This window comes from Gadus morhua, chromosome 17, assembly GCF_902167405.1.
Source record: "Gadus morhua chromosome 17, gadMor3.0, whole genome shotgun sequence".
Taxonomy (NCBI): Eukaryota; Metazoa; Chordata; class Actinopteri; order Gadiformes; family Gadidae; genus Gadus; species Gadus morhua.
Window position 1 is genome coordinate 10,976,382 of NC_044064.1, and position 19,768 is coordinate 10,996,149.

The following is a 19,768-nucleotide window of genomic DNA, read 5'->3' on the forward strand; positions in this document are numbered from 1 at the left end:
CACTTGTCACAGGCTGCCGGTTGTTAAGTGCCTTTGCAGAGTTGGGTAAAGAAATCTTATCCTATGCCACACAAACCTTTTAAAATGTATAATCGTGTGGCATAGGATGCTTGCCTCGGCACGTTAGCCTATCATAGCAAGGTGATGATAGAGCTATGATGTTTGTCCATTTATCTACACAGTAAATCAAGAAACGGGAAAGTAAAGTAATAAGTAGTGAAGTTACTTTTCAAATGCAGTAACTAGTAAAGTATTCTCATTAATCTCATCTCATTTTACAACTTTTTAAATTAGGTTAAACCATTAATAGATGACCTCACTGAATTCATTACCAAATTCACAGCTAAGTTATTGTCTACCTCTGATACCTTTCAGCCTCTCCCTGCAAAGGCAAGGTAAGATGAGGATGAAACAGCAGCTCCAGAACCTGAAGTTTAACCACAGAGCCTATGGGCCATATGTGAACTAAAGCGAGTGTACTCCAATAATTGAAATGGTTGTCCCTTTAGTTTTTGAAGCTCACATTTACCTTTTTTATTTTTACTCAGAATTTTACAATGAATTTTTAAATGATTTGCACACGTCCAGTGGCGTAACTATCGGTAAGCAGGGTATCGCTCCGAACCCCCCCCCCACCTCCCCTCAATAATTGCCCCGACCAACCCCCCCCCCCCCCCCCCCCCCCCCCCCCCCCCCCGGCAACAACCCCCCCCCCCCCCCCCCCCCCCCCCCCGTCAACAATCGTTACGAAGGGGGGGGCCCGCCTTGAACATCCTGCATACGGGCCCGTCGTTGCCTTGTTACGCCACTGCACACGTCGCTTATATGTGAATAAGGGAGTACTGGCACTTATTTTTTTCCACTTCAAGCACTGGTTCCAAGGCATTGGAGAGTGCAGCAATCGGAGGTCCACCTAGATGTACAATGGATAAAGTTAGGACTGATCACTAGGACTGGTAGACTTATCCATCCACCATACATCTGGCAGGGAACTCCCACTTTAGATGTCAGTAATTCCAAGGCCAGGGCAGAATTTTTAAATGAGTAATAACATTGGGGCCGTTTAAATTACAACCTGTTCATATATTGGCTAACACCTGAGATGTTACGCTAAATCCAAGTGTTATTTAAATTGTACAGTGTGCTGGTGCAGTGCCGGTTCAGAACACACACACACGCACGCACGCACGCACGCACGCACGCACGCACGCACGCACGCACGCACACACACACACACACACACACACACACACACACACACACACACACACACACACACACACACACACACACACACACACACACACACACACACACACTTTCGTTCGATGATTTATGTAGGCCGATTTCGTCGTTATAAATCCATGCTGCACTACTGATCAGGCTTGCAATGCGTATCACTAACAACAGATGGCAGTCGTGCATCGTCGTGCAAACAAACAAAAGAAAAAAGCCAATGAGAAATGAGAAACAAGCCAATGAGAAACAGAGGGAGGGGCTTGGCGTAGTGTGGCAGCATCAGCTACGGCTACGCGATGGATTACGTGGACGTCGCGGATTAAAATGAAGAGTCTACATGACCGCCCCCGCCACACGTGCGACGCGCGAAGAACACTCTTCGCTATCCCAAAACAAACGCGTCCCGGGTTTTTCCGATTCTGTTGATGTTATTGTAGCCCGGTATCGTTTTATTTTTTTCTTCGAGGTTACCCTGGATGTGTACACCGCGGCATGACAACACAGTGACCGACACCCCTCCCGGATCCTCTCAAAGGTTAGTGCTATTAATGAATACGTGGTCCCGATGCTCTTCATTGTCCGGACAGCCTCGGCGAGTGGGCTGGTGGGACCTCTTGGTACCGTATGACCACCGCATTTCAATAGTGCAAACCTCTAAGTCGTGACCCCCCAATGTCTCGGAGCATTTGAGGGTGTCACCGATACCGGCAGGTGTTATTAGGGTGTCTCTCTCTGAAAGGACCGCAACCTGCCCCATTGGTTATTACTGCAATATAACATAGCCCCACGCCACCTCAACCGTAAACCACTGCAATAAAACGATTAAAAGATATGTGCGTTGCTGTCGTTTTCTTTCACAGCCCCATGTTCAAGCCATAGCCACGCGTGTGTTCTGGTGGGGTATAAAGGGTAGTCCGCCTTGATCAAGGCCTATAAATGCGACATCAACGATTTATTATTGGTTGAGATTCAACATGGCATCTGTGGCGGAGAGCACATGGCTGGCATGGAGTTGTGTCAATAGCTACAGACGTGTTGCCTGTCTTGCATGCTGCAGTCTAGACATGCTTCTTGTTTTACAACATAATCACGGTACATCAATTCATAAGGATCTCTGTTTATTTCGAATGGTAAACAACTACTGATGATCACTACTGATTCATAGATGTAGAATACTAAAGTAAATGGATCATGTTATTATTATTAATAACATGATCATGATATTATTATTATTATTATGATCATTAGGATGATCATAATAATATGAGAAAAAAAAAATTGTACAGCATTTTGAAAGTAAATAACGTACTTTAAAATTTGTTTGGCATGATAAAATAATAAGTAGATTTAGTATAGTCAGATATAGAGGTCTAGATATAATATAATGTGTCATTCTAATTGCGTGGATCCAACTCTTATTTATTCTCGCTCTGGCCTCTATGAATTAGTTATCTTTACAATAAATTGACAGGTCTGATTTGACAGGTTCCCATATAAAACCGAAACATAGACACTCAAATATCTTTATCCTTCTGCTGATTCGATCAGTTGAGAAGAAGTTCAAATCAAGGTGCCCGTTTTCAAGTCCTTTTTCTTCCAAAAAGACCACAGAGTCAATACTTTGTTCAACACTTATTCCTTGGCTCATGCAACCCAACACAATCACCAGAGTCTTTCAGTGGTAACACACCATTCTGCGTATTCTTCCATTATTCTTCCTTGCTTCAGGTCCCATGCTTGTTCCCATGATTCTTCCCATGATCGATGTGCCCAATTCATCGCAAAACACAGTATAATAAAGCATATGACATGGGTGGGGCTCTCAATTACCTACAATAATTACCTGATTGTTTTTTTGATACCTGGGCAAGATGGACCAGCCACCTATTCCGAGGGGGATTCATTAAATCAACTTAAAGGGGGGTCAGAAATAGGTGTCTGTTGTTGAGCTGTACGACAAAAGAAGGGGCATTTGATCTTATTACCAACCCCTCAGTTGGTGGTTAGAGACATACGTATGGCAGGGAGGAGGATGAGAACAGGATGAAGATGACACATCAATAGTTTGACAAACTCAATTGTAGTGGAGGGATGAGACCGGTGTCTGGCAGGGAGGTTAAGGGGTAGAAATGGGATTGGGCCTTAATCCATTAAAAGTGGGTCAGAGGAGGGAATCTGCTGGGAGGGGGAAAGAAGCATGAGTCTAAACCAATATCTTACTCTAATTAATACAATCCTCAACACCAGATATAAAGTAATTGTAACTAATCTTACAATAAATCGACACGTCTGGTCATATATATCAAACCGAAACAAAAGGTTTGATATATGAAAAAAAAAACATGATTCTGCTTGATTCGATCGGTTCCACAACAAGGTGGCTTTTCTGTGTCTGGTATTTGTCACTGACAATATTTGTCACAATGAATAATTGGGTTTGTTTTGTTCGTAAACACACACAAGTTCTAAGTGTTTAGGCGACCTCACATTATTTGCCAACGTCAGACACGTTATATAATTTATGCGCAAACGGCTCAATGGAAGTAAAAAAAATATGGTGCCTTGTTTACATTGTAGTGTGACTTTTTCAGTTGATGATTTCCTCATACAGGATCATTAGTTCTGCCCGACTGCTAAGAACCACAATGGTGGTTGGTTTTGAGTTAACTAAAGTTGGAAAACCATGTATGTTCAACCCATTAAAAGGAACTTCAAGTTTGTTTGTTGTTCCCTCCATGACAGTAGCCTTTTCCCCCAGTGAAACGCAACCTGTGAACCCCGAAGTGCCAAACTGAAGGGATTTTTTGTGACCTGCATCAGTGGCTGTTATTGTGGGAGGATATTTTCTATTTAATATTATTATTTAGTAGCTTACATGTTGGTGCTTTTATCCAAAGTGCTGTGATTCCTATTTGAAAGATGAAGTAGGGGTGAGGGTTGGTCATCTTGTTCAAGGATGCCTAGTAAAGTAAATACGCCTACTTTAATTGTCAATTAATCTATCTTTGGTTAATGGCGTTAATAATGAAATACTGTTAAGCATTAAATCACTGATCTCTAGCCGCGGGACCTGGAAACCGTGTGTGTGGGTGTGGTCTATTCTAAGCCGATGTGGGAGTCGGCTGCCCGTGAACTGGTAGTATCTATATTATCAGGGTAAATGAGGTTGGAATTCAGTGTGTGTGTGTGGAATGCATGGATTGACCTAGTATGGATAGTTGTGTTCATAGCATCCAGTAAAAGGATTACTTTTTTCCACAGGCCATCATCAAGTCCCTGAAGTGCGCCTACTCCTGCAGAGAGTGTGTGAGTCATTTCCAGGACAGATGATTAATAACGGAGGGGTATTTGGGTATCCGGGTGGTGTTAGGACAGCTGTGTGTTGTGTGGCGAGGCAGGTCGATGAGGTGGAGGCTGTCTGATGGGAGAATCTGTTTTGAATAGGATATAATGCGTTGCCATTGGGTCTCTTTTGGATTGGATAAGGTTTGGTTGTGGAGGTCTGGATGTATTCAATGGGCATGGGACTGCCTGGGTTTACAATGACCCAGTACACACATCGCTGCCAATATCCATGGAGGCAAAAGGTTGCTTTGTCGTTCCTCTGCTTTCATAAAATGTGTCACCTTTCCTCGTACATTGTAGAAACTTAATCAAGCGAATTTTGAGAGAACGGTTTATTATGGTATTTGTATAATGACTAAGTGTACATTTATATATAATGCACCTTTCATTTATTTTCATAAATGCATACACTTTTAGGACGTTTCTCCAATTTCCCAGAATATTTTTTTTTGTATTTTATGCCTAGAGTTTTATGCCTAAAAAAATTGTATTGTTTTTGCCTCATTTTATTCTATTCTCGTTCTTTAATCCTAGAGGTGCCTAATCACGTCATACGGTCCTCTCTGTATGAACGTTTAGTGCGATAGACCTGGGGTCTATTACCGCCCCCCCCTCCACCCCCCCACCCCCATGTGACACCCATGTGAGTCGAGCCTACGTCCAAGGCTTAGATGTAGGGAGCCGGCACGCGGGGAGGCCGAGGTGGGGTCTCCCCGCCAGCCTGTGGAGGAATGTGTTTTTCCCACAATGTACGCTTGGTCTGTATGGTCTGGCTCAGAGCTAGCGGTAGCGCTTTGGCCCGGGAGCGCTGGGAGGCTCAGGGGCCGACACTCTGAGCTAGTTTGGGGCCGAACGTTTGGAGACGCTGATTTGGTTTTGTTTTCCCTCCCGCAGCTTCTCCAGAACCTTCTAGGACGGAATGAAGGGCCAGGCTGACGCTCCGCGGGACCGGTGAGTTGTTGTTGTTTTTGTTGTTGTTGTTGTTGTCGTCGTCATCGCGCTGACGCGTCCAACGCCTCGTGCCCACTGCGTCCGTCCGGTGACTGATCCCCATTGACTCTGAATGGGGACGGACGCGCAATGCATTGTGGATCCATGCGCTCCGTTCGAAATGTTGAAAAAATGTCAACTTTTTCGGCAGCGAAGGATCCGTCATCCAATCAGATCGCGTATGCCAATGTAAGCACTGCGGGCTCTGACGACCCTGGAAAGCTCCCCCAATCGACGTCCTTTGACGGCCGGTGCAGTGGGCACGAGGCACGGGGCACTACTCTCAACCACAGTTTCTACCGACTCTTTTTCTGACAGTTTTGACCATTTATGGACAGTGGTCGAAACTGTCCATAAATGTTATTTTTCCTTGCAGAAACTACTTGCTTTCTCAGGTGGTACTTCCTAATTATTTTGTCTGTTTCCTTGCTAATGTCTGTCACCGTTTCTGTTATCAGGTCATGTTAAACCTTCAGGCTCAAACAGAAACCACCGAAAGTGCATAATAACAACTTGATTACTAATTTCAACTTTTTAGATGCGTGCGGTTTTTCGATCTACAGTCGCTTGTTGCTGTAACCATGGAACCCAATGTAATTAGTAGCTGGACACCAAACCGAATTGCAGTGATATGAGACGCATGTAGGGGTTGGGGATGCCTACCATTAGACCATCCGGCCTCCTGTAGCATGTAACACTCCTCCTCCTCTTCTTCCTCAGAGGAGGTCTGGTGGGCATCATCTTCTTCATCCTGGGCTTGGGAACACTGTTGCCATGGAACTTCTTCATGACCGCCTCCATGGTAAGAAACACCCAGTCGCACTGCCGCCACCACCTCCTCCTCCACCTCCTATTACTCTTCCTCCACCTCCTATTACACCTCCTCCGTCACCTCCTATCACAACTCCTCCTACTCCTCCTCCTTCTCTCATTTCACCTCCCATTACACTTCCTCCTCCACCTCCTATAACTCCTCCTCCACCACCTCCTCCACCTCCTCCACCTCCTATACCCCCTCCTCCTCTAGCTCCTCCTCCTCCACCACTTCCTCCACCTCCTATTCCACCTCCTCCTCTACCTCCGATAACACCTCAGCTGATCTACCCATCATGCATGTGGGCGGGGGACACACCCACTTGTGATGTCACTAGATGGTAGATATGAAAGCCGTGCGAATGGAAATCCCCTGCAAAGGGCCCACAGGAACCACAAGCTAGCGGTAAACAGACACGTTGCCTCAAGGAGATCAGTGAGGCAGTGAAACGTGTTGAGACAAACACCAGGAGGTTTTACTGTGTAGTCCCTGGTCTAAAGACACAGAGTCAATAGCGTGTGTTGTATTACAGTAGCGGTCTGCTGCTGCTGCATAAAGCATCGAGTCATGAGGCAATTAAGTGCGTGTGTGTGTGTGTCTGTGTCTATATGTGTGTGTGTTTGTGTGTGTGCATGGCACCTTTCCGCGGGGGTGTGTGTTTGTTTGTATGGGGGCGTGTTTGTCGAGACCAAATCCGTGCACGCACTTTTCTGAACAAGTTCCTCCTTTCATTGCTATGTGAGACTATGGAGGTTAAAAAACACCCACACACATGTTCTGCGCCCTTCTACCTTACCTAACCCCCCCCCCCCCCCCCCCAGTATTTCCAGGGCCGCCTGAACACGACAGAGTGGAGTGACGGGGAGGTGGTGGTCCGCAAGGAGTACTACTTCAACAACTGGATGACCCTGCTCTCCCAGCTTCCCCTGCTGCTCTTCACCCTGCTCAACTCCATCCTTTACCAGAGGTACGCACCAGACGTATCCCACCCCAAACCCCCCCTCGGGCAGTGTTGGGTCTGTGACCTGTGAGGAGACACCACTAATGGCGCGTTTCCACCCGGCGGTGTGGTGCGGTACGGTACTCGGTTCCACCGCCAAAAGCAGGCGCAGTCCGGACTTGAAGCCGTACCTATCTCTCAGTCCTCCTCCGTTGGGGTACCACGTGGTCTGAAAGGGGGGCCAAGAGGTTCGAGCTACACCCGCCGTCTGTCGATGGTTCGACAGAATCGTCACTTCCGTGCGACAAGGGGATAATAACAAACCAACGCAGTACCCGGCGAAAAACTTTGTTTATTGAAGAAATTGTCGCGCAAAGGTTTGCCGTCCTTTTTGGACGCCCTACATTGTTGCTCTTTGTTCATTGCGTCGCGTTCTTCTTTTTCCTTGGATTCATTAGCAGGCTCCACTGTGTCGGGCCGCTATGAGGTCACGATGCTAACGTAGCTGCCATGGCTATCGGCATCCGGCTTAAACCCCGCCCTACCATAAGGGTACGTAACTGAGCCACACCTAACTGTACTACAGCGACCGCACCTCATCGTTCAGGACATAACCGCGCCGCTCGGTGGAAACGCGCCGTAAGGGTGGAGGGTCATGAGGACGTCTCACCGTTCAGGTTTGATAGCTCGGGGAGAGGGGGGGGGGGGTTTACAATGTGTTCTCAGTTCAGTGCTCGGCGAGGCTCATTTTGAGGAACTGCTCCAGTCCGCTGTGCACTAGGAAAGGGTTTGTGGCATTCACACACAAGAAAACACACAAAATGCAAACGACAAAAGAAAAAAAAAACAACAATTTATTTTTTCATATATATTTATTTTCTTTTTTTCTTTGAACCCTACCCCACGACCATTATAAACGGGACGTCAACTGAAATAAATGTTGCTTCATCTTCATCAAATAAGGCCAATTTGGTGTTTTATTTTCCGTCCCATGATAAAGGTTTTTGAGCGGCTGGTTTATCTCCATAATTATATTGTGAGCTCCTGTTTGCGGTGGACTGCTACCAATGATAGCAGAATAATGGCAAACGGAAAACGGACAACGTAGCGCCACTCCGTCCACACGTTGTAATCTGCTGAAGCTATTCAAACAACTCCTTTCCCACAACATTTTACGTATGTTCTCCTGCAGCGCCCTCTGTTTGTTTAAATGTTATTACAAAAAAAAAGTATACGACGCATAAAGTGACGTGTGTTCTGTTCTCGTTAGAATGTTTTAATGAAGTAAGCTGCGTTTGTGTAAGAACATTTGAATAAAGTCACGTGCGCTCTCCAAAAGGGTACTGCGTGTTCATGTGTTGTCTATGACCATGTATTGATGAAGTCACGTGCGCTCCCCTGAAGGATGCTGCGGGTTCATGTGTTGTCTATAACCATGTATTGATGAAGTCTCGCGCGCTCTTCACCAGGATATCGGAGGCGGTGCGGATCGCGGGAAGCTTTGTGGCCATCCTCTTCTTCTTCGTCTTCACAGCCATCCTGGTCAAGGTGGACATGGGGATGGACCGCTTCTTCTCCGTCACCATGGCCACCATATGGTTCATCAACTGTAAGCGAGAACCCATAATAGCTTTAGTAGCTCAGTGTTTTGAAGACAGGTCCTGATCGGTGGATCAACATACATGTCTTTAAAGAGGATCACGTCAGCCCCCCACCTCTGAAACTATCTACTATCTCATGACATAGGGTTAGGGTTAGGGTTAGCTCCAGTATCACCTTCAAATCTCACCTGAAAACGTATCTATTCAGATGAGCCTGCTCCCTTGAAGTCCGCTGCATTACTCTTTTCTCTTGTACACTGTTTTATTATGTTTTCTCTTTTTTTTTTTTTTTATCTTAGTAATGTTTGTACTTGTAAGGTGACCTTGAGTGTCAAGTAAGGCGCCCATAAATAAAGTGCATTATTATTATTATTATTATTATTATTATTATTATTATTATTATTATTATTATTATTATTATCATTATTACCTTTACTCATCCTAGACAGGACTCTGGGGCGTAACGTTCCAGTCCTCACACTTTACAGAAATCTCTTGAAGAGGGAGTGCAAATAAAGCGCTTCATAGGAATCCTGCACCTTTGGGGTAATAGTTTGGCTGATTGGAAGTCAGAGCATTTTGCCGCCGTTTAAGCTACGAGAGTCATCCCAGCTGAGGTTAACCATGTCTCCTTCCCCTCCACCTCCCCCCCCCCCTCTCCCCCCTCCCCCAGCGTTCGGGGCGGTGGTGCAGGGCAGTCTGTTCGGCCTGGTGGGCCAGATGCCCCCGAAGTACAGCGGCTTCTTCATGAGTGGCCAGGGGCTCGCCGGCACCTTCGCCGCGCTTGCCATGATCTTCGCCATCGCAAGTAAGGGACACACGCACGCACAAACACACGCGCAACGCACGCGACACAAAACGCTCTAAGACAAACCCACTCACTCATGTTTATTTGTATACGTCCTTGTTTGGATGACCAGTGTTTACAAAGAGTGTTAACATGGAAAACAGAAACATGTCGTGTTCACTTGCATTTGTATTTGTGCTCTGTTAAAAAGATACATTTAGGGCTTTGTCCTGAGAAGGTGGATGAGATATCAGTACCCATAATAATCGTGATAAAACCGGAGACGGAAGAGGCTACCACCAGTAGTAATGATAAAGAATAGCTACGTGATTACAGGCTGCTATGGATAACATGCCGTCTGAGGTTTGAGTAGTCAAACAGGTTTTCTAATGTTTCGTTTTTTAAAACATCAGTGTATTGAGAATGCACACCCACTTGTCCTGATCACCTTCTTCCGCGTTGCTGACAATTACTTCACTATTTCATCGCGTGTGCAGCAGTGGAAGTTGTTGTCCGCGTCCAAGGCTTCTAGGACACTGTGTGTGTGTGTGTGTGTGTGTGTGTGTGTGTGTGTGTGTGTGTGTGTGTGTGTGTGTGTGTGTGTGTGTGTGTGTGTGTGTGTGTGTGTTAGAGAAAAGGGCATTTTTTGGTGCAGTTCATATACAGCATCGCTCATTGCCCTCGCTCATTTGGTTGTATTCTGAAGCAACTCTGATCACTGTTCATTTGCTGTGTCCTGAAGCTCTCCATCTTATGTCAACTCTAAGCTTAGTTCATGAAGATCCTAATATTAAATCCCCTTTCCACCGACAGTGCCAGCTCACTGGACGAACAACGATGAGCGCGACGTCCGAGATCTTTTAAAATACTAGCATCAGCGCTCAGTCAGCAGTAGTGATTGATTATTGACCACGGCAGGGTCCGCGAGCAAGAGCACGCCGTGGACTGACAGAGGCGGAGACGCCCCTGTGCGTCATGTCTGCCGCGCTAAACCGTGGCGATTTGAGCTGGGACTGTCGGTGGAAAAGAGGCATAACCGAGCTCTCGTGTTCGGTCAGTGTTGGGTTTGAAAGTCTAAGAGGGGGGAGGAGGTGCTTTTAGGGGGGGGGGGGGGGGGGGGGGAAGAATACTCTCTTAACACACTACTTAACTGATATTGTAATAAACATTATCCAATGACGGTTATGAAAAAGTACGAGGGGATGCAGATGTTGGCCATGTCGTCCAGCCCTAGTCCAAACCCATTTTAGTTTGAGCCTATGACAAACAGCCGTACACACACAATGGCACTAACTAAAAATAACAACTGAAAAGAAAAAAAACGGTCGCCTAGCCACAAGCTCTATTTGGATGGATGCCTTCGAGCAGCGAGGAGGAAGTTGACCACACACACACCATTCTGGAGCCAAAAGGGCATGGGAATCGTTGCAGCTGCCTGTCCCGTGGTTTCCACGGTAACGCGAGTGTGTTTGCCAGGTGAGGCAGACTCTGAGACGGCGGCGCTGGGCTACTTCATCACGCCCTGCATCGGGACGCTGGTCACCCTCCTCAGCTACGTGCTCCTGCCGCGCCTGGTCAGTGGCACTACATTTCCCAGAATGCTTTGCTCTTTAACCCGGGGGACCCGAAAGCCTTGGTGCTGTGATTCCAAAACATAAGAAAGGATTAAAGCCTTATGATTAGATAAGGGTAGTGTAGCAGATTACCTTGAGCAAATGCACAGAACCTTTTGACTATGTCAATGTCATAAACAGTGTTTTATTGTCGTAATTAAGTCACATTAACAACCAATATATTTTTGACTTTGCATGATATTTATTCAGGACAGGAGGAGTGCCCTGCAACACATGACAAAGAAAATGACGATGTGATGATTAGAAACACAAAAGAAAACCGTAGTTAACATGATCATTAAGGGTGTGTGTGTGTTTGTGTGTGTGTCATGGCAGGAGTTTGCCCAGCACTATCTGAACAGAAGTGGACGATACGAGACGGACGCCAGCCATGAACTACTGGACGGTAAAAGCGGCTTCTTTTTACAATGAGACTACATTTCAGTTATGTTTCGAGTGTCAGCTTGTTTGATAAATTCCCCTTGTTGAGGCGGAGAACCCACATCCACAAAATCCCTAAACACTGCTGCGAGAAAGTCAATGGTCTGAGCTGGTCGACGGTCCAAAACCAATTGACTTTCATTCATAACGGCTCGGTCAAGCGTTTGGCCCGGGGGTGAAACGGGCTGTGGAGTTTGGGGAGTTAATCCTGTTAGCGGTGTTTACTCAGGCTTATTTGATTAGGCGGCGGTCCAGACACAGCCCTCCTCTGTGAGCGCCCTGGGCCCCGCACGCAGAAAGCCCCTCAGTGGCGTGACCCTAGCCCAGTGGCGTGCGCTGCGCTCGCCTGCTGGGCTGACTCGCTTCCTTTTGTCTTGGCTCTTGGTTCCTCCTTTGTTCTGAGTGGACATGCTTGCGATGCGTTGGAACGGCCGGCATGTGTATCCTTCCTCTGCACAGGGGTCCATCATTCAGACTGGATTCAGAGAGAGAGAGGGAATTGTACACTCCTCTTTCTCTCCGTTTGTGTTCCCCCCCCCCCCCCCCCCCCCATCTATGGTTCTACTCTCTGCGCCCACCATCACAACCTCACTTTGAGACCGTTTTCTGTGGAGCTGTGATATTCTGTTCTGTTTTTCAGGCAGCGTTTTGTAAAGCAGCGTGTCGGTTCAGTGTTTGTGTCTTTCAGGCTGATGTTCTTAAGCTCTCTGAATTCTGTACATTTGTCCGAGATACATAAATGTGTATAGATATCTACCTATAGATGTATATATGTAGATATAGGTGTTTATCTCATCAAACATAAACAGAATCTATATATTCTTTTGATGTATGCACCTATCTAGATCTATATCTAATATAGACCTACATAGATATATTTAATCATTCATTAATTAAATGCTGTTACTGTGTCCAGAGAGCAGTTTGACGGAGAAGAGCAAGCTAAATGCTAACGGCGGCGTGCAGGCCAACGGCGCCGCGGCGGAGGACCCGGGAGCCTCCCTGGAGACCAACATGGTCCTGGCCGTGGAGCCCACCAAGCAGGCCACCGTGACCCTGGACGAGGGCCGGGCCGAACCCAAGAAGGCCTCCGTCATGGAGGTCTTCAAAAAGGTCAGCCCGGGTCGTTCACGTTGAAGTCGATTCAATTCCATTCTGGAAGAGTTGAAAAATCCTGATGCCTTGTCTGCTCTCTCTCTCTCTCTTTATGTAAAGAGTGGGAGAGAGCAGACAAGACATCAGGATTTTTCAACTCCACTATTCTCTCCGCAATTTGGAAGTGTTGCATTTTTCGCACCTAGTGTTGACAGGCCGGATGGATTCCCAAACCCAAGCTGGGAGGAGATTCCCTGATTGCAATCAACTCAAAACTGATATTCTAACAGCGCAACTCACCCACTAATAGCTGATCGGTGTCTCGGCCACTAGAGCAGCAATCGACAATCCCAAAGGAAGTTGTAATTGTTAAAGTGGCTTAACATCTAGGCTGCGTTTAATTGAATTATGAAATGTGTTTTCGAGTGTGTGTCCTCGTGTGCCCTTCTGTCTGCGTTCATCCAAAAAAAGGTTAATAAACTTTTAATGACAGGAAATGGACTGGCACTTCCTGTTTACTTCCTGGTCTCTTAAGAGATGGTCCGGGCTGCATGGGATATATGTTGGCAAACCACTCGGTTGCGAAGGCTTTAAGCAGCATTACTCAGATGATCTTGGCATGTGTGGCCCCAAGAAGGGTTGTAACCCTCTTACACTGGAACGATTAAGGCCTAGCTCTATGAGTTACTACTACTACTAAAACTACTACAGAGGATCGCTGTCTACCATTTCTAAGGGTTCATTGTAGGCACACATCAATGCATTGCTTGTGCTACGGGCCCCTAAGCTAGTACAACAGAAACAAACGATTTAGGTTAAATGCCTTTTTAGTTCCTGGAAAAACACAGATGAAAGGGTGAAGGAATTAAGATACAAACCATACTTTACTCTTCCCAGTATGCCCCCGGGGGGTCGGACCCGACGAATATCTAGGGAAGTAAAGAAGCGAAACATGCTCATTCGCATGCCGCAGATTGACATCATTGTAACATGTCTGCGTGATCATTGTTCATCAATGCAGTCATCCTTTTTTCAGTCTACATTAACAAACTAATGATCTATATTAACAACTACAGTTATAGCTAAAGCGTTTTGAGCGATAAACGCCCGTTCACTTTCTATTAGACATGAGCGATAAAGCGATGGGAGTGATAAAACGCTTGAGCGATAGCTTTAAAGCTGTAAAGCTGTAAATGAGAGTTGAAAACAGCTCAACTCTATGCAAATGAGCTAGTAGCGTTTCGGCTGTAAATGACCGCCAGCCAATCGGAATGTAGATGTCTCTTGCCGGCGTGGGTCCCAGTAAACATGGGCGAGAACTTCATTTCCTTGTTCCTACCACACATTTGTTCCTTCATCTTGTTGCATGAGAGAATAATTGCGGCTATTGCCGGGCGTCGTATTTGTCCGCGATGCATAGCCAACGTGGTCTTATAATAGCCCGATCATTAACTAAAAAACACATATAAAAATAATAAAGCATCCAGCATATGATTTCAACAATGTATGATTGAGGGCATGCGCAATCCGCATTACGGAACGGGGATGGTCGCACAGTGGAATGCTGTTGGACGAGCGGTGGGTGGAGATGTGTGCACATTTCAGAAGCAGGGAGATACCGCACAAAAATCTATTTCTAATTTGTCAGTTTGCCGTGTGTCTGCCTGGCACAAATGCTCCCGTTGAGCGGATCTTTTCCAGAATAAACAATAATGCGCACACACACACACACGCACACACGCACACACACACACACACACACACACACACACACACACACACACACACACACACACACACACACGATATCGATCAACTAAGCTATAATCTAGCATATAATCAATCGCTCCATTAATTATTTATTCGGTGTTTCATATATTTATTCTTTTTCTATTGACCAAACGTATGACTATCTTGTGTTTTTGTGTCTCGGCATCAGCAGCAGCACTTGCCTCAACTACGAGCATGCAGGCAAAAAGCGCCCCTCCTTTAAATGGAAAAGCAAAATCGCAAGAGCGATATGAGCTGTAAATATTTTCGACAGCGTTGCGTTTTGAGCTATTCTGCGATTTTGCATCTTTTACAGCTTTTGGTGTGAACGTACAGTAACACTATAAATAACTTCAGCAATGGTTCATAATCCTTTACAGCTCTAACTCTAAAGCTAGATTTTAACCGCGATTGTTCGATGCACATTTTATTCCAACGCCAATAAACAATGGTTAATATCAGTTTAACCAATCACAATCCGGGATCTTTGTCGTAGTCCCCTAGCCTGGCTAATGCCAGAACTCATCTCAAACTACGTTGAGATGAGTTCTGGGAACCACACATACATTTTCTCGTATTTGAGGCGTGGTTTACGATTGCCCGGAGCCGTTTATTGGGCGCTACGAATGTCTATCATGTGAGTCTGTACGTAGCTCATAGCCAATCAAAGCCTGTTGGTAGCAGGGCAAAGACATCCTTCTTGGTAATGAAAGAGTTTAACGCCGAAAGTTTCTCTTTTTTCAAAATAAACTTGCGTTCTAAACTACTTAAAACACTATCTAATGCTGCATCGTAAGGTAACGCGTCTGCTGCCATTTTGGATCCGTAAACTACATGCTTCGGTGTGTCGCATAGACGTCGTCATCGTCTTGCCGTCCCTCCCCGTTCTGTGATTGGTTCCCTATCTCAAGCGAAAATTGGATCCATGGAATCCAGGCTGCCTAGCAGCGCAAAATGAAATCTCGGGCAAGGCAGCCTGGGTATACCCAGGATAATAGTCCCCCTGGTCAATGGACGTTTGTAGGTCAAGACGGAGGTGACCTTATGTTTCTCCACACACATTCCTCTTCTTGACTCCATAGTGGTACACTACAGAGACCGATCATTATCTCAATCTATCATTGGTATTGACCATCTGTCTCCATGGCAGTCTGCCCTACAAGCCATGGTCAACTAGCGAAATGTTAACTATTAACGCACCAAGATAGTTTGTTTTTGATTACATGACGCTGTGCAGTGGAATCTCCAACGTTACGGAATAGATAACCGACTTTAATTAATCAAACAGAAAAGACCGAAAAAGCATTAAAGAACACATGCCCTCCCATCCTGACCTCCCTCACCCTAAAGGCTATTCACCTCTCTGTGTTACACTTGGATAGAAAGTGGCGTTCCATTATGAGGGAGGCATCTTATTACAGGGGCTTTCTGGGTGAAAGGTCAGAGCCTAAGCCTGTCCTCACTAGGTTTTATAGGTTAAGTAGTTCATATGGGTTTATCCCCGGCGTGATTAGTATGGGAAAATGAGGTTCAAGGTATTTTTGACTTTACGATTGTTGTTTTTGCTTTCTCCCCCCAGTTTATTAACTATAGATCTGATCTAAAGTGACTTTCTATCTTAATTGAATAGCTGTTGCTCTATCTTTTGTGTGTGTGTGTGTGTGTGTGTGTGTGTGTGTGTGTGTGTGTGTGTGTGTGTGTGTGTGTGTGTGTGTGTGTGTGTGTGTGTGTGTGTGTGTGTGTGTGTGTGTGTGTAGATCTGGGTGATGGCGTTCTGCGTGACGTTTGTCTTCACCGTGACGCTGTCTGTGTTCCCCGCGGTCGCCGCTGACGTCAGGACATACTCACCCGAGGGCACCTGGGGTGAGGAGCCTGCCTGCACACACACACACGCAGACCGCTCTACACACACACACACACACACCGCTCTACACACACACCGCTCTACACACACACACACACACACACCGCTCTACACATCTCTATATGCACACACACCTCTACACTTCTCTCCGCACACACCTACCTCTCTACACACCTCTAAAAACACACACACACACACACACACACACACACACACACACACACACACACACACACACACGTCCACCTCTACACATCCAACTCTACACACACTCACCCTTATCTCTACACACACCTCTGAACACACGCACACTTTTTTTTTAAGAGAGCGCCAAACCACAAAACACAAAGCATCCAAAGAATCCAAGGAATCCATCTCTGTGGCCTCTCGCACCCTGAATCAGAAACAGTTGCAGGGTGAAGCCACGTTGATCGCTGAAACACGGGGGGGGCTCATTACCCCCGCCGCCGCTCAACCGGATGAGGAATGCCCCCCAAGAACCGGTCAGGCCCCCAGCTGATCGATCCCCTCCCCTCCTCTTTGTCTCCAGAGCGCTACTTCCTGTCTGTGTGCTGCTTCCTGGTGTTCAACGTCAACGACTGGCTGGGCCGTACCGTCACCACGTGGGTGCACTGGGTGAGTACTTACCGTCTGTAAGCGGACGGGGGTCCGTCTGTTTGTTTGTTTGTTGTTCCCGGGGGGAAACACCTCAGACACGTTTAAACTTGTTCAACACAAGGAGGCATTTCCTTGGTCCAAAGACGAAACATGCATACCTTTTTTTTAAGTTTGGAATCACAGTGGCGAAGAATCATAACTCTCGACGCGAATCGAATCTCGGCTGTGATGGCGAGGCGGCGGTTGAGTGGCTTTTGGAGTGGCAGCTGGGCTCAGAGAGGCGTGGCCTGGGGAGGCGTGTGAACTTGGCAGCGGGGCCGGTTCTGCATGTGTGACGGGTTTTCCGGCTACTCCGGCTTCTCTCGGGGAAGGGTATGGCGGTACTTTGGCCTGGCAGCAGCGGTAGGAGGGGCTGGAGGACATTAAGTCCTTTACTATGTGCAGATGGCGGATAATCTTTAGCCTTTTGTCTACGGTTTCAAAGTGAGTTATTGTCCGGCGTAAATTCGAGATAATGAAGCTGTCATCTCCTCCAATGGGTTTGGTGAATGGTGAGGCAGGGATAACTGGTATCTATTATTAGCGTTTCTTTAGTTTTCCTGACAATGAAGTTGACGTGGCGACGCTCACTCCGCTGGAGTGTACTGCGCAAAGTAGGTCAAAAAACACAGCGGTTCTCCAGACAATTTGTGCGGTCACAGCAGATTATGCCCTACGCCGCAGTGCATGCTGGGAGTCAAATCAAAGCCCAGCCACAGAACTTCAGTATCTTGCCACACAGATGCCCGACAATATAGATTAGGAGCGGCTATTTCCCCCCTGGTTATAAAAAGATATTCTCAGTGAAAATAACGTGTTGCGTGTTTTATATTTGTGTCTGTTGTTCGTATTCCCTAGAAATGTGTTATTTATAATTTTCTATTTTTTTTTTTTTGGGTTTATTATTACCATCATAAATGGAAAATAGGCATTTGTATAGCCCTTTTATCCAGAGGGCTGTTGCCTAACATTCACCCATTCGTGCACCCATCCACACGCCGACGGCGGCGTCGGGAGTGGTTAGGCTGAGGTGCCTTGCTTCAGGCCAGGTCACCTCGAGCCTCAGCTAGGAGGAGCCGGAGATCGAATTAGCAACCTTGCGGTTGTTGAGCTACTGCTGCACCCCATCACTGTCCTGTACTTAGTGCTGGGACTCCCGCGCCTCCCGTCTGGGCTAACTCAGGTACATCTCATCTCCCCCCCCTTCCCCCCAGCCGCGTAAGGACTCAGTGGTGTTCCCGGTGCTGGTGGGCTGCAGGGTGGTGTTCGTGCCACTGATCATGCTGTGCAACGTCCAGATCCGCGTGCTGCTGCCCGTCTACTTCCCCCACGACGCTGCCTTCGCCGTCATCATGGCGCTGTTCGCCTTCTCCAGCGGATACTTTGTGTGCCTCTCCATGACCTACGCACCGCAGTGAGTACACGCGCACAGACACACACATGCGCACACACGGACAAGCCGACACACACATGCCGACACACAGACAAGCAGACAAACACACACACACACACACACACACACACAGACACAATCATGCAAAGACACGCAGACGGACACAGACGGTACACACACACACACACACACACACACACACACACACACAGAGACACAAACCAACCACAAACATGCACAGACACGCACACAAATGTCTCAACTCTTGGCTCACGGTTCTGTCTTTGTGTGTCTATCTGTCCATCTGTCTGTCCATCTCTCTATCTGTGTGTGTGTCCGTGTGTCTGTGTGTGTGTGTGTGTGTGCAGGATGGTGGCAGCGAAGGACGCAGAGACGGCCGGGGCCCTCATGACCTTCTTCCTGGCCCTCGGGCTCTCATGCGGAGCCGCCCTGTCCTTCGCTCTGAGAGTCCTGGTCTAACACACACACACACACACACACGCACACGCACACACACACAGTATTAATACTGTGAACCCATTACACACACACACACACACACACACACACACACACACACACACACACACACACACACACACACACACACACACACACACACACACACACACACACACACACACACACACACCGTATTAATTAGGGATGGGAATCGAGAACCGGTTCTTGTTCAGAACCGGTGCCGTGTCAACCGATTCCTTGGAATCATTAGCAAGCCTGCTTAACGATTCCGCTTATCGGTTCCGGTCGCGGCAAATGCGTCATGACGTCACACACACGCGGCTTTGTTTTGGTTCAGAACGCAGCAAACATGGCGCCGCCGAAGAAGAAGCGCATTGTGCGTTCACACCAAACGCGACGGGGCGACAAGATCCCATACAAAGTGAGTTTTGATTGTCGCGCCACACTTCCGCTGTGCACAGGGAGCGCGTTCACGAGGATCTGTGCCGCGACAAATTCGCTCGAGTTTAAATATTTTTCAACTTTGAAGCGAATTTTGCGTGATGACAGCCAATCAGCGTTCAACCGTCGAACTCCGGGGTGAACTGCAGCATGGAGGAGAAAGTGATTGTTGCCGTTTGCGACTCCCGGAGCTCTATATATAATAGTATATAATATATTATAATTGTATATATAATATCACGGCCAACAGCTCTGTGCGCCTCCGGATGGCCGTAGCGTGGGGAGCTCTCATAGG

General features: G+C 47.0%; 1 protein-coding gene across 2 annotated transcripts; it reads left to right on the plus strand.

Moving 5' to 3' along the window:
- The first annotated feature begins 1,516 nt into the window (after nucleotides 1-1,516).
- LOC115529749 (equilibrative nucleoside transporter 2) lies at nucleotides 1,517-19,100 on the plus strand. Of its 2 annotated transcripts, none has more exons than XM_030338785.1 (13): nucleotides 1,517-1,774; nucleotides 5,479-5,535; nucleotides 6,295-6,376; nucleotides 7,210-7,355; nucleotides 8,798-8,937; nucleotides 9,603-9,737; nucleotides 11,193-11,290; nucleotides 11,666-11,735; nucleotides 12,687-12,883; nucleotides 16,393-16,498; nucleotides 17,050-17,135; nucleotides 18,371-18,570; nucleotides 18,918-19,100. In XM_030338785.1, exons 2-13 carry the CDS (start codon nucleotides 5,504-5,506, stop codon nucleotides 19,027-19,029), a joined length of 1,404 nt encoding a protein of 467 aa, XP_030194645.1. In that variant the 5' UTR covers nucleotides 1,517-1,774; nucleotides 5,479-5,503; the 3' UTR covers nucleotides 19,030-19,100. The 2 variants fall into 2 exon arrangements, with proteins under 2 accessions (XP_030194645.1, XP_030194646.1); XM_030338786.1 differs by lacking the exon at nucleotides 1,517-1,774 and adding an exon at nucleotides 4,408-4,545.
- Nucleotides 19,101-19,768: the final 668 nt, after the last annotated feature.

Coding starts and splice junctions, on each gene's coding strand:
- LOC115529749 (XM_030338785.1), top strand. CDS start 5,504: ATGAAGGGCCAGGCTGACGCTCCGCGGGACCG. Junction 9,738..11,192: donor CATGATCTTCGCCATCGCAA/GTAAGGGACACA, acceptor TGTGTTTGCCAG/GTGAGGCAGACTCTGAGACG. Junction 12,884..16,392: donor TCATGGAGGTCTTCAAAAAG/GTCAGCCCGGGT, acceptor GTGTGTGTGTAG/ATCTGGGTGATGGCGTTCTG.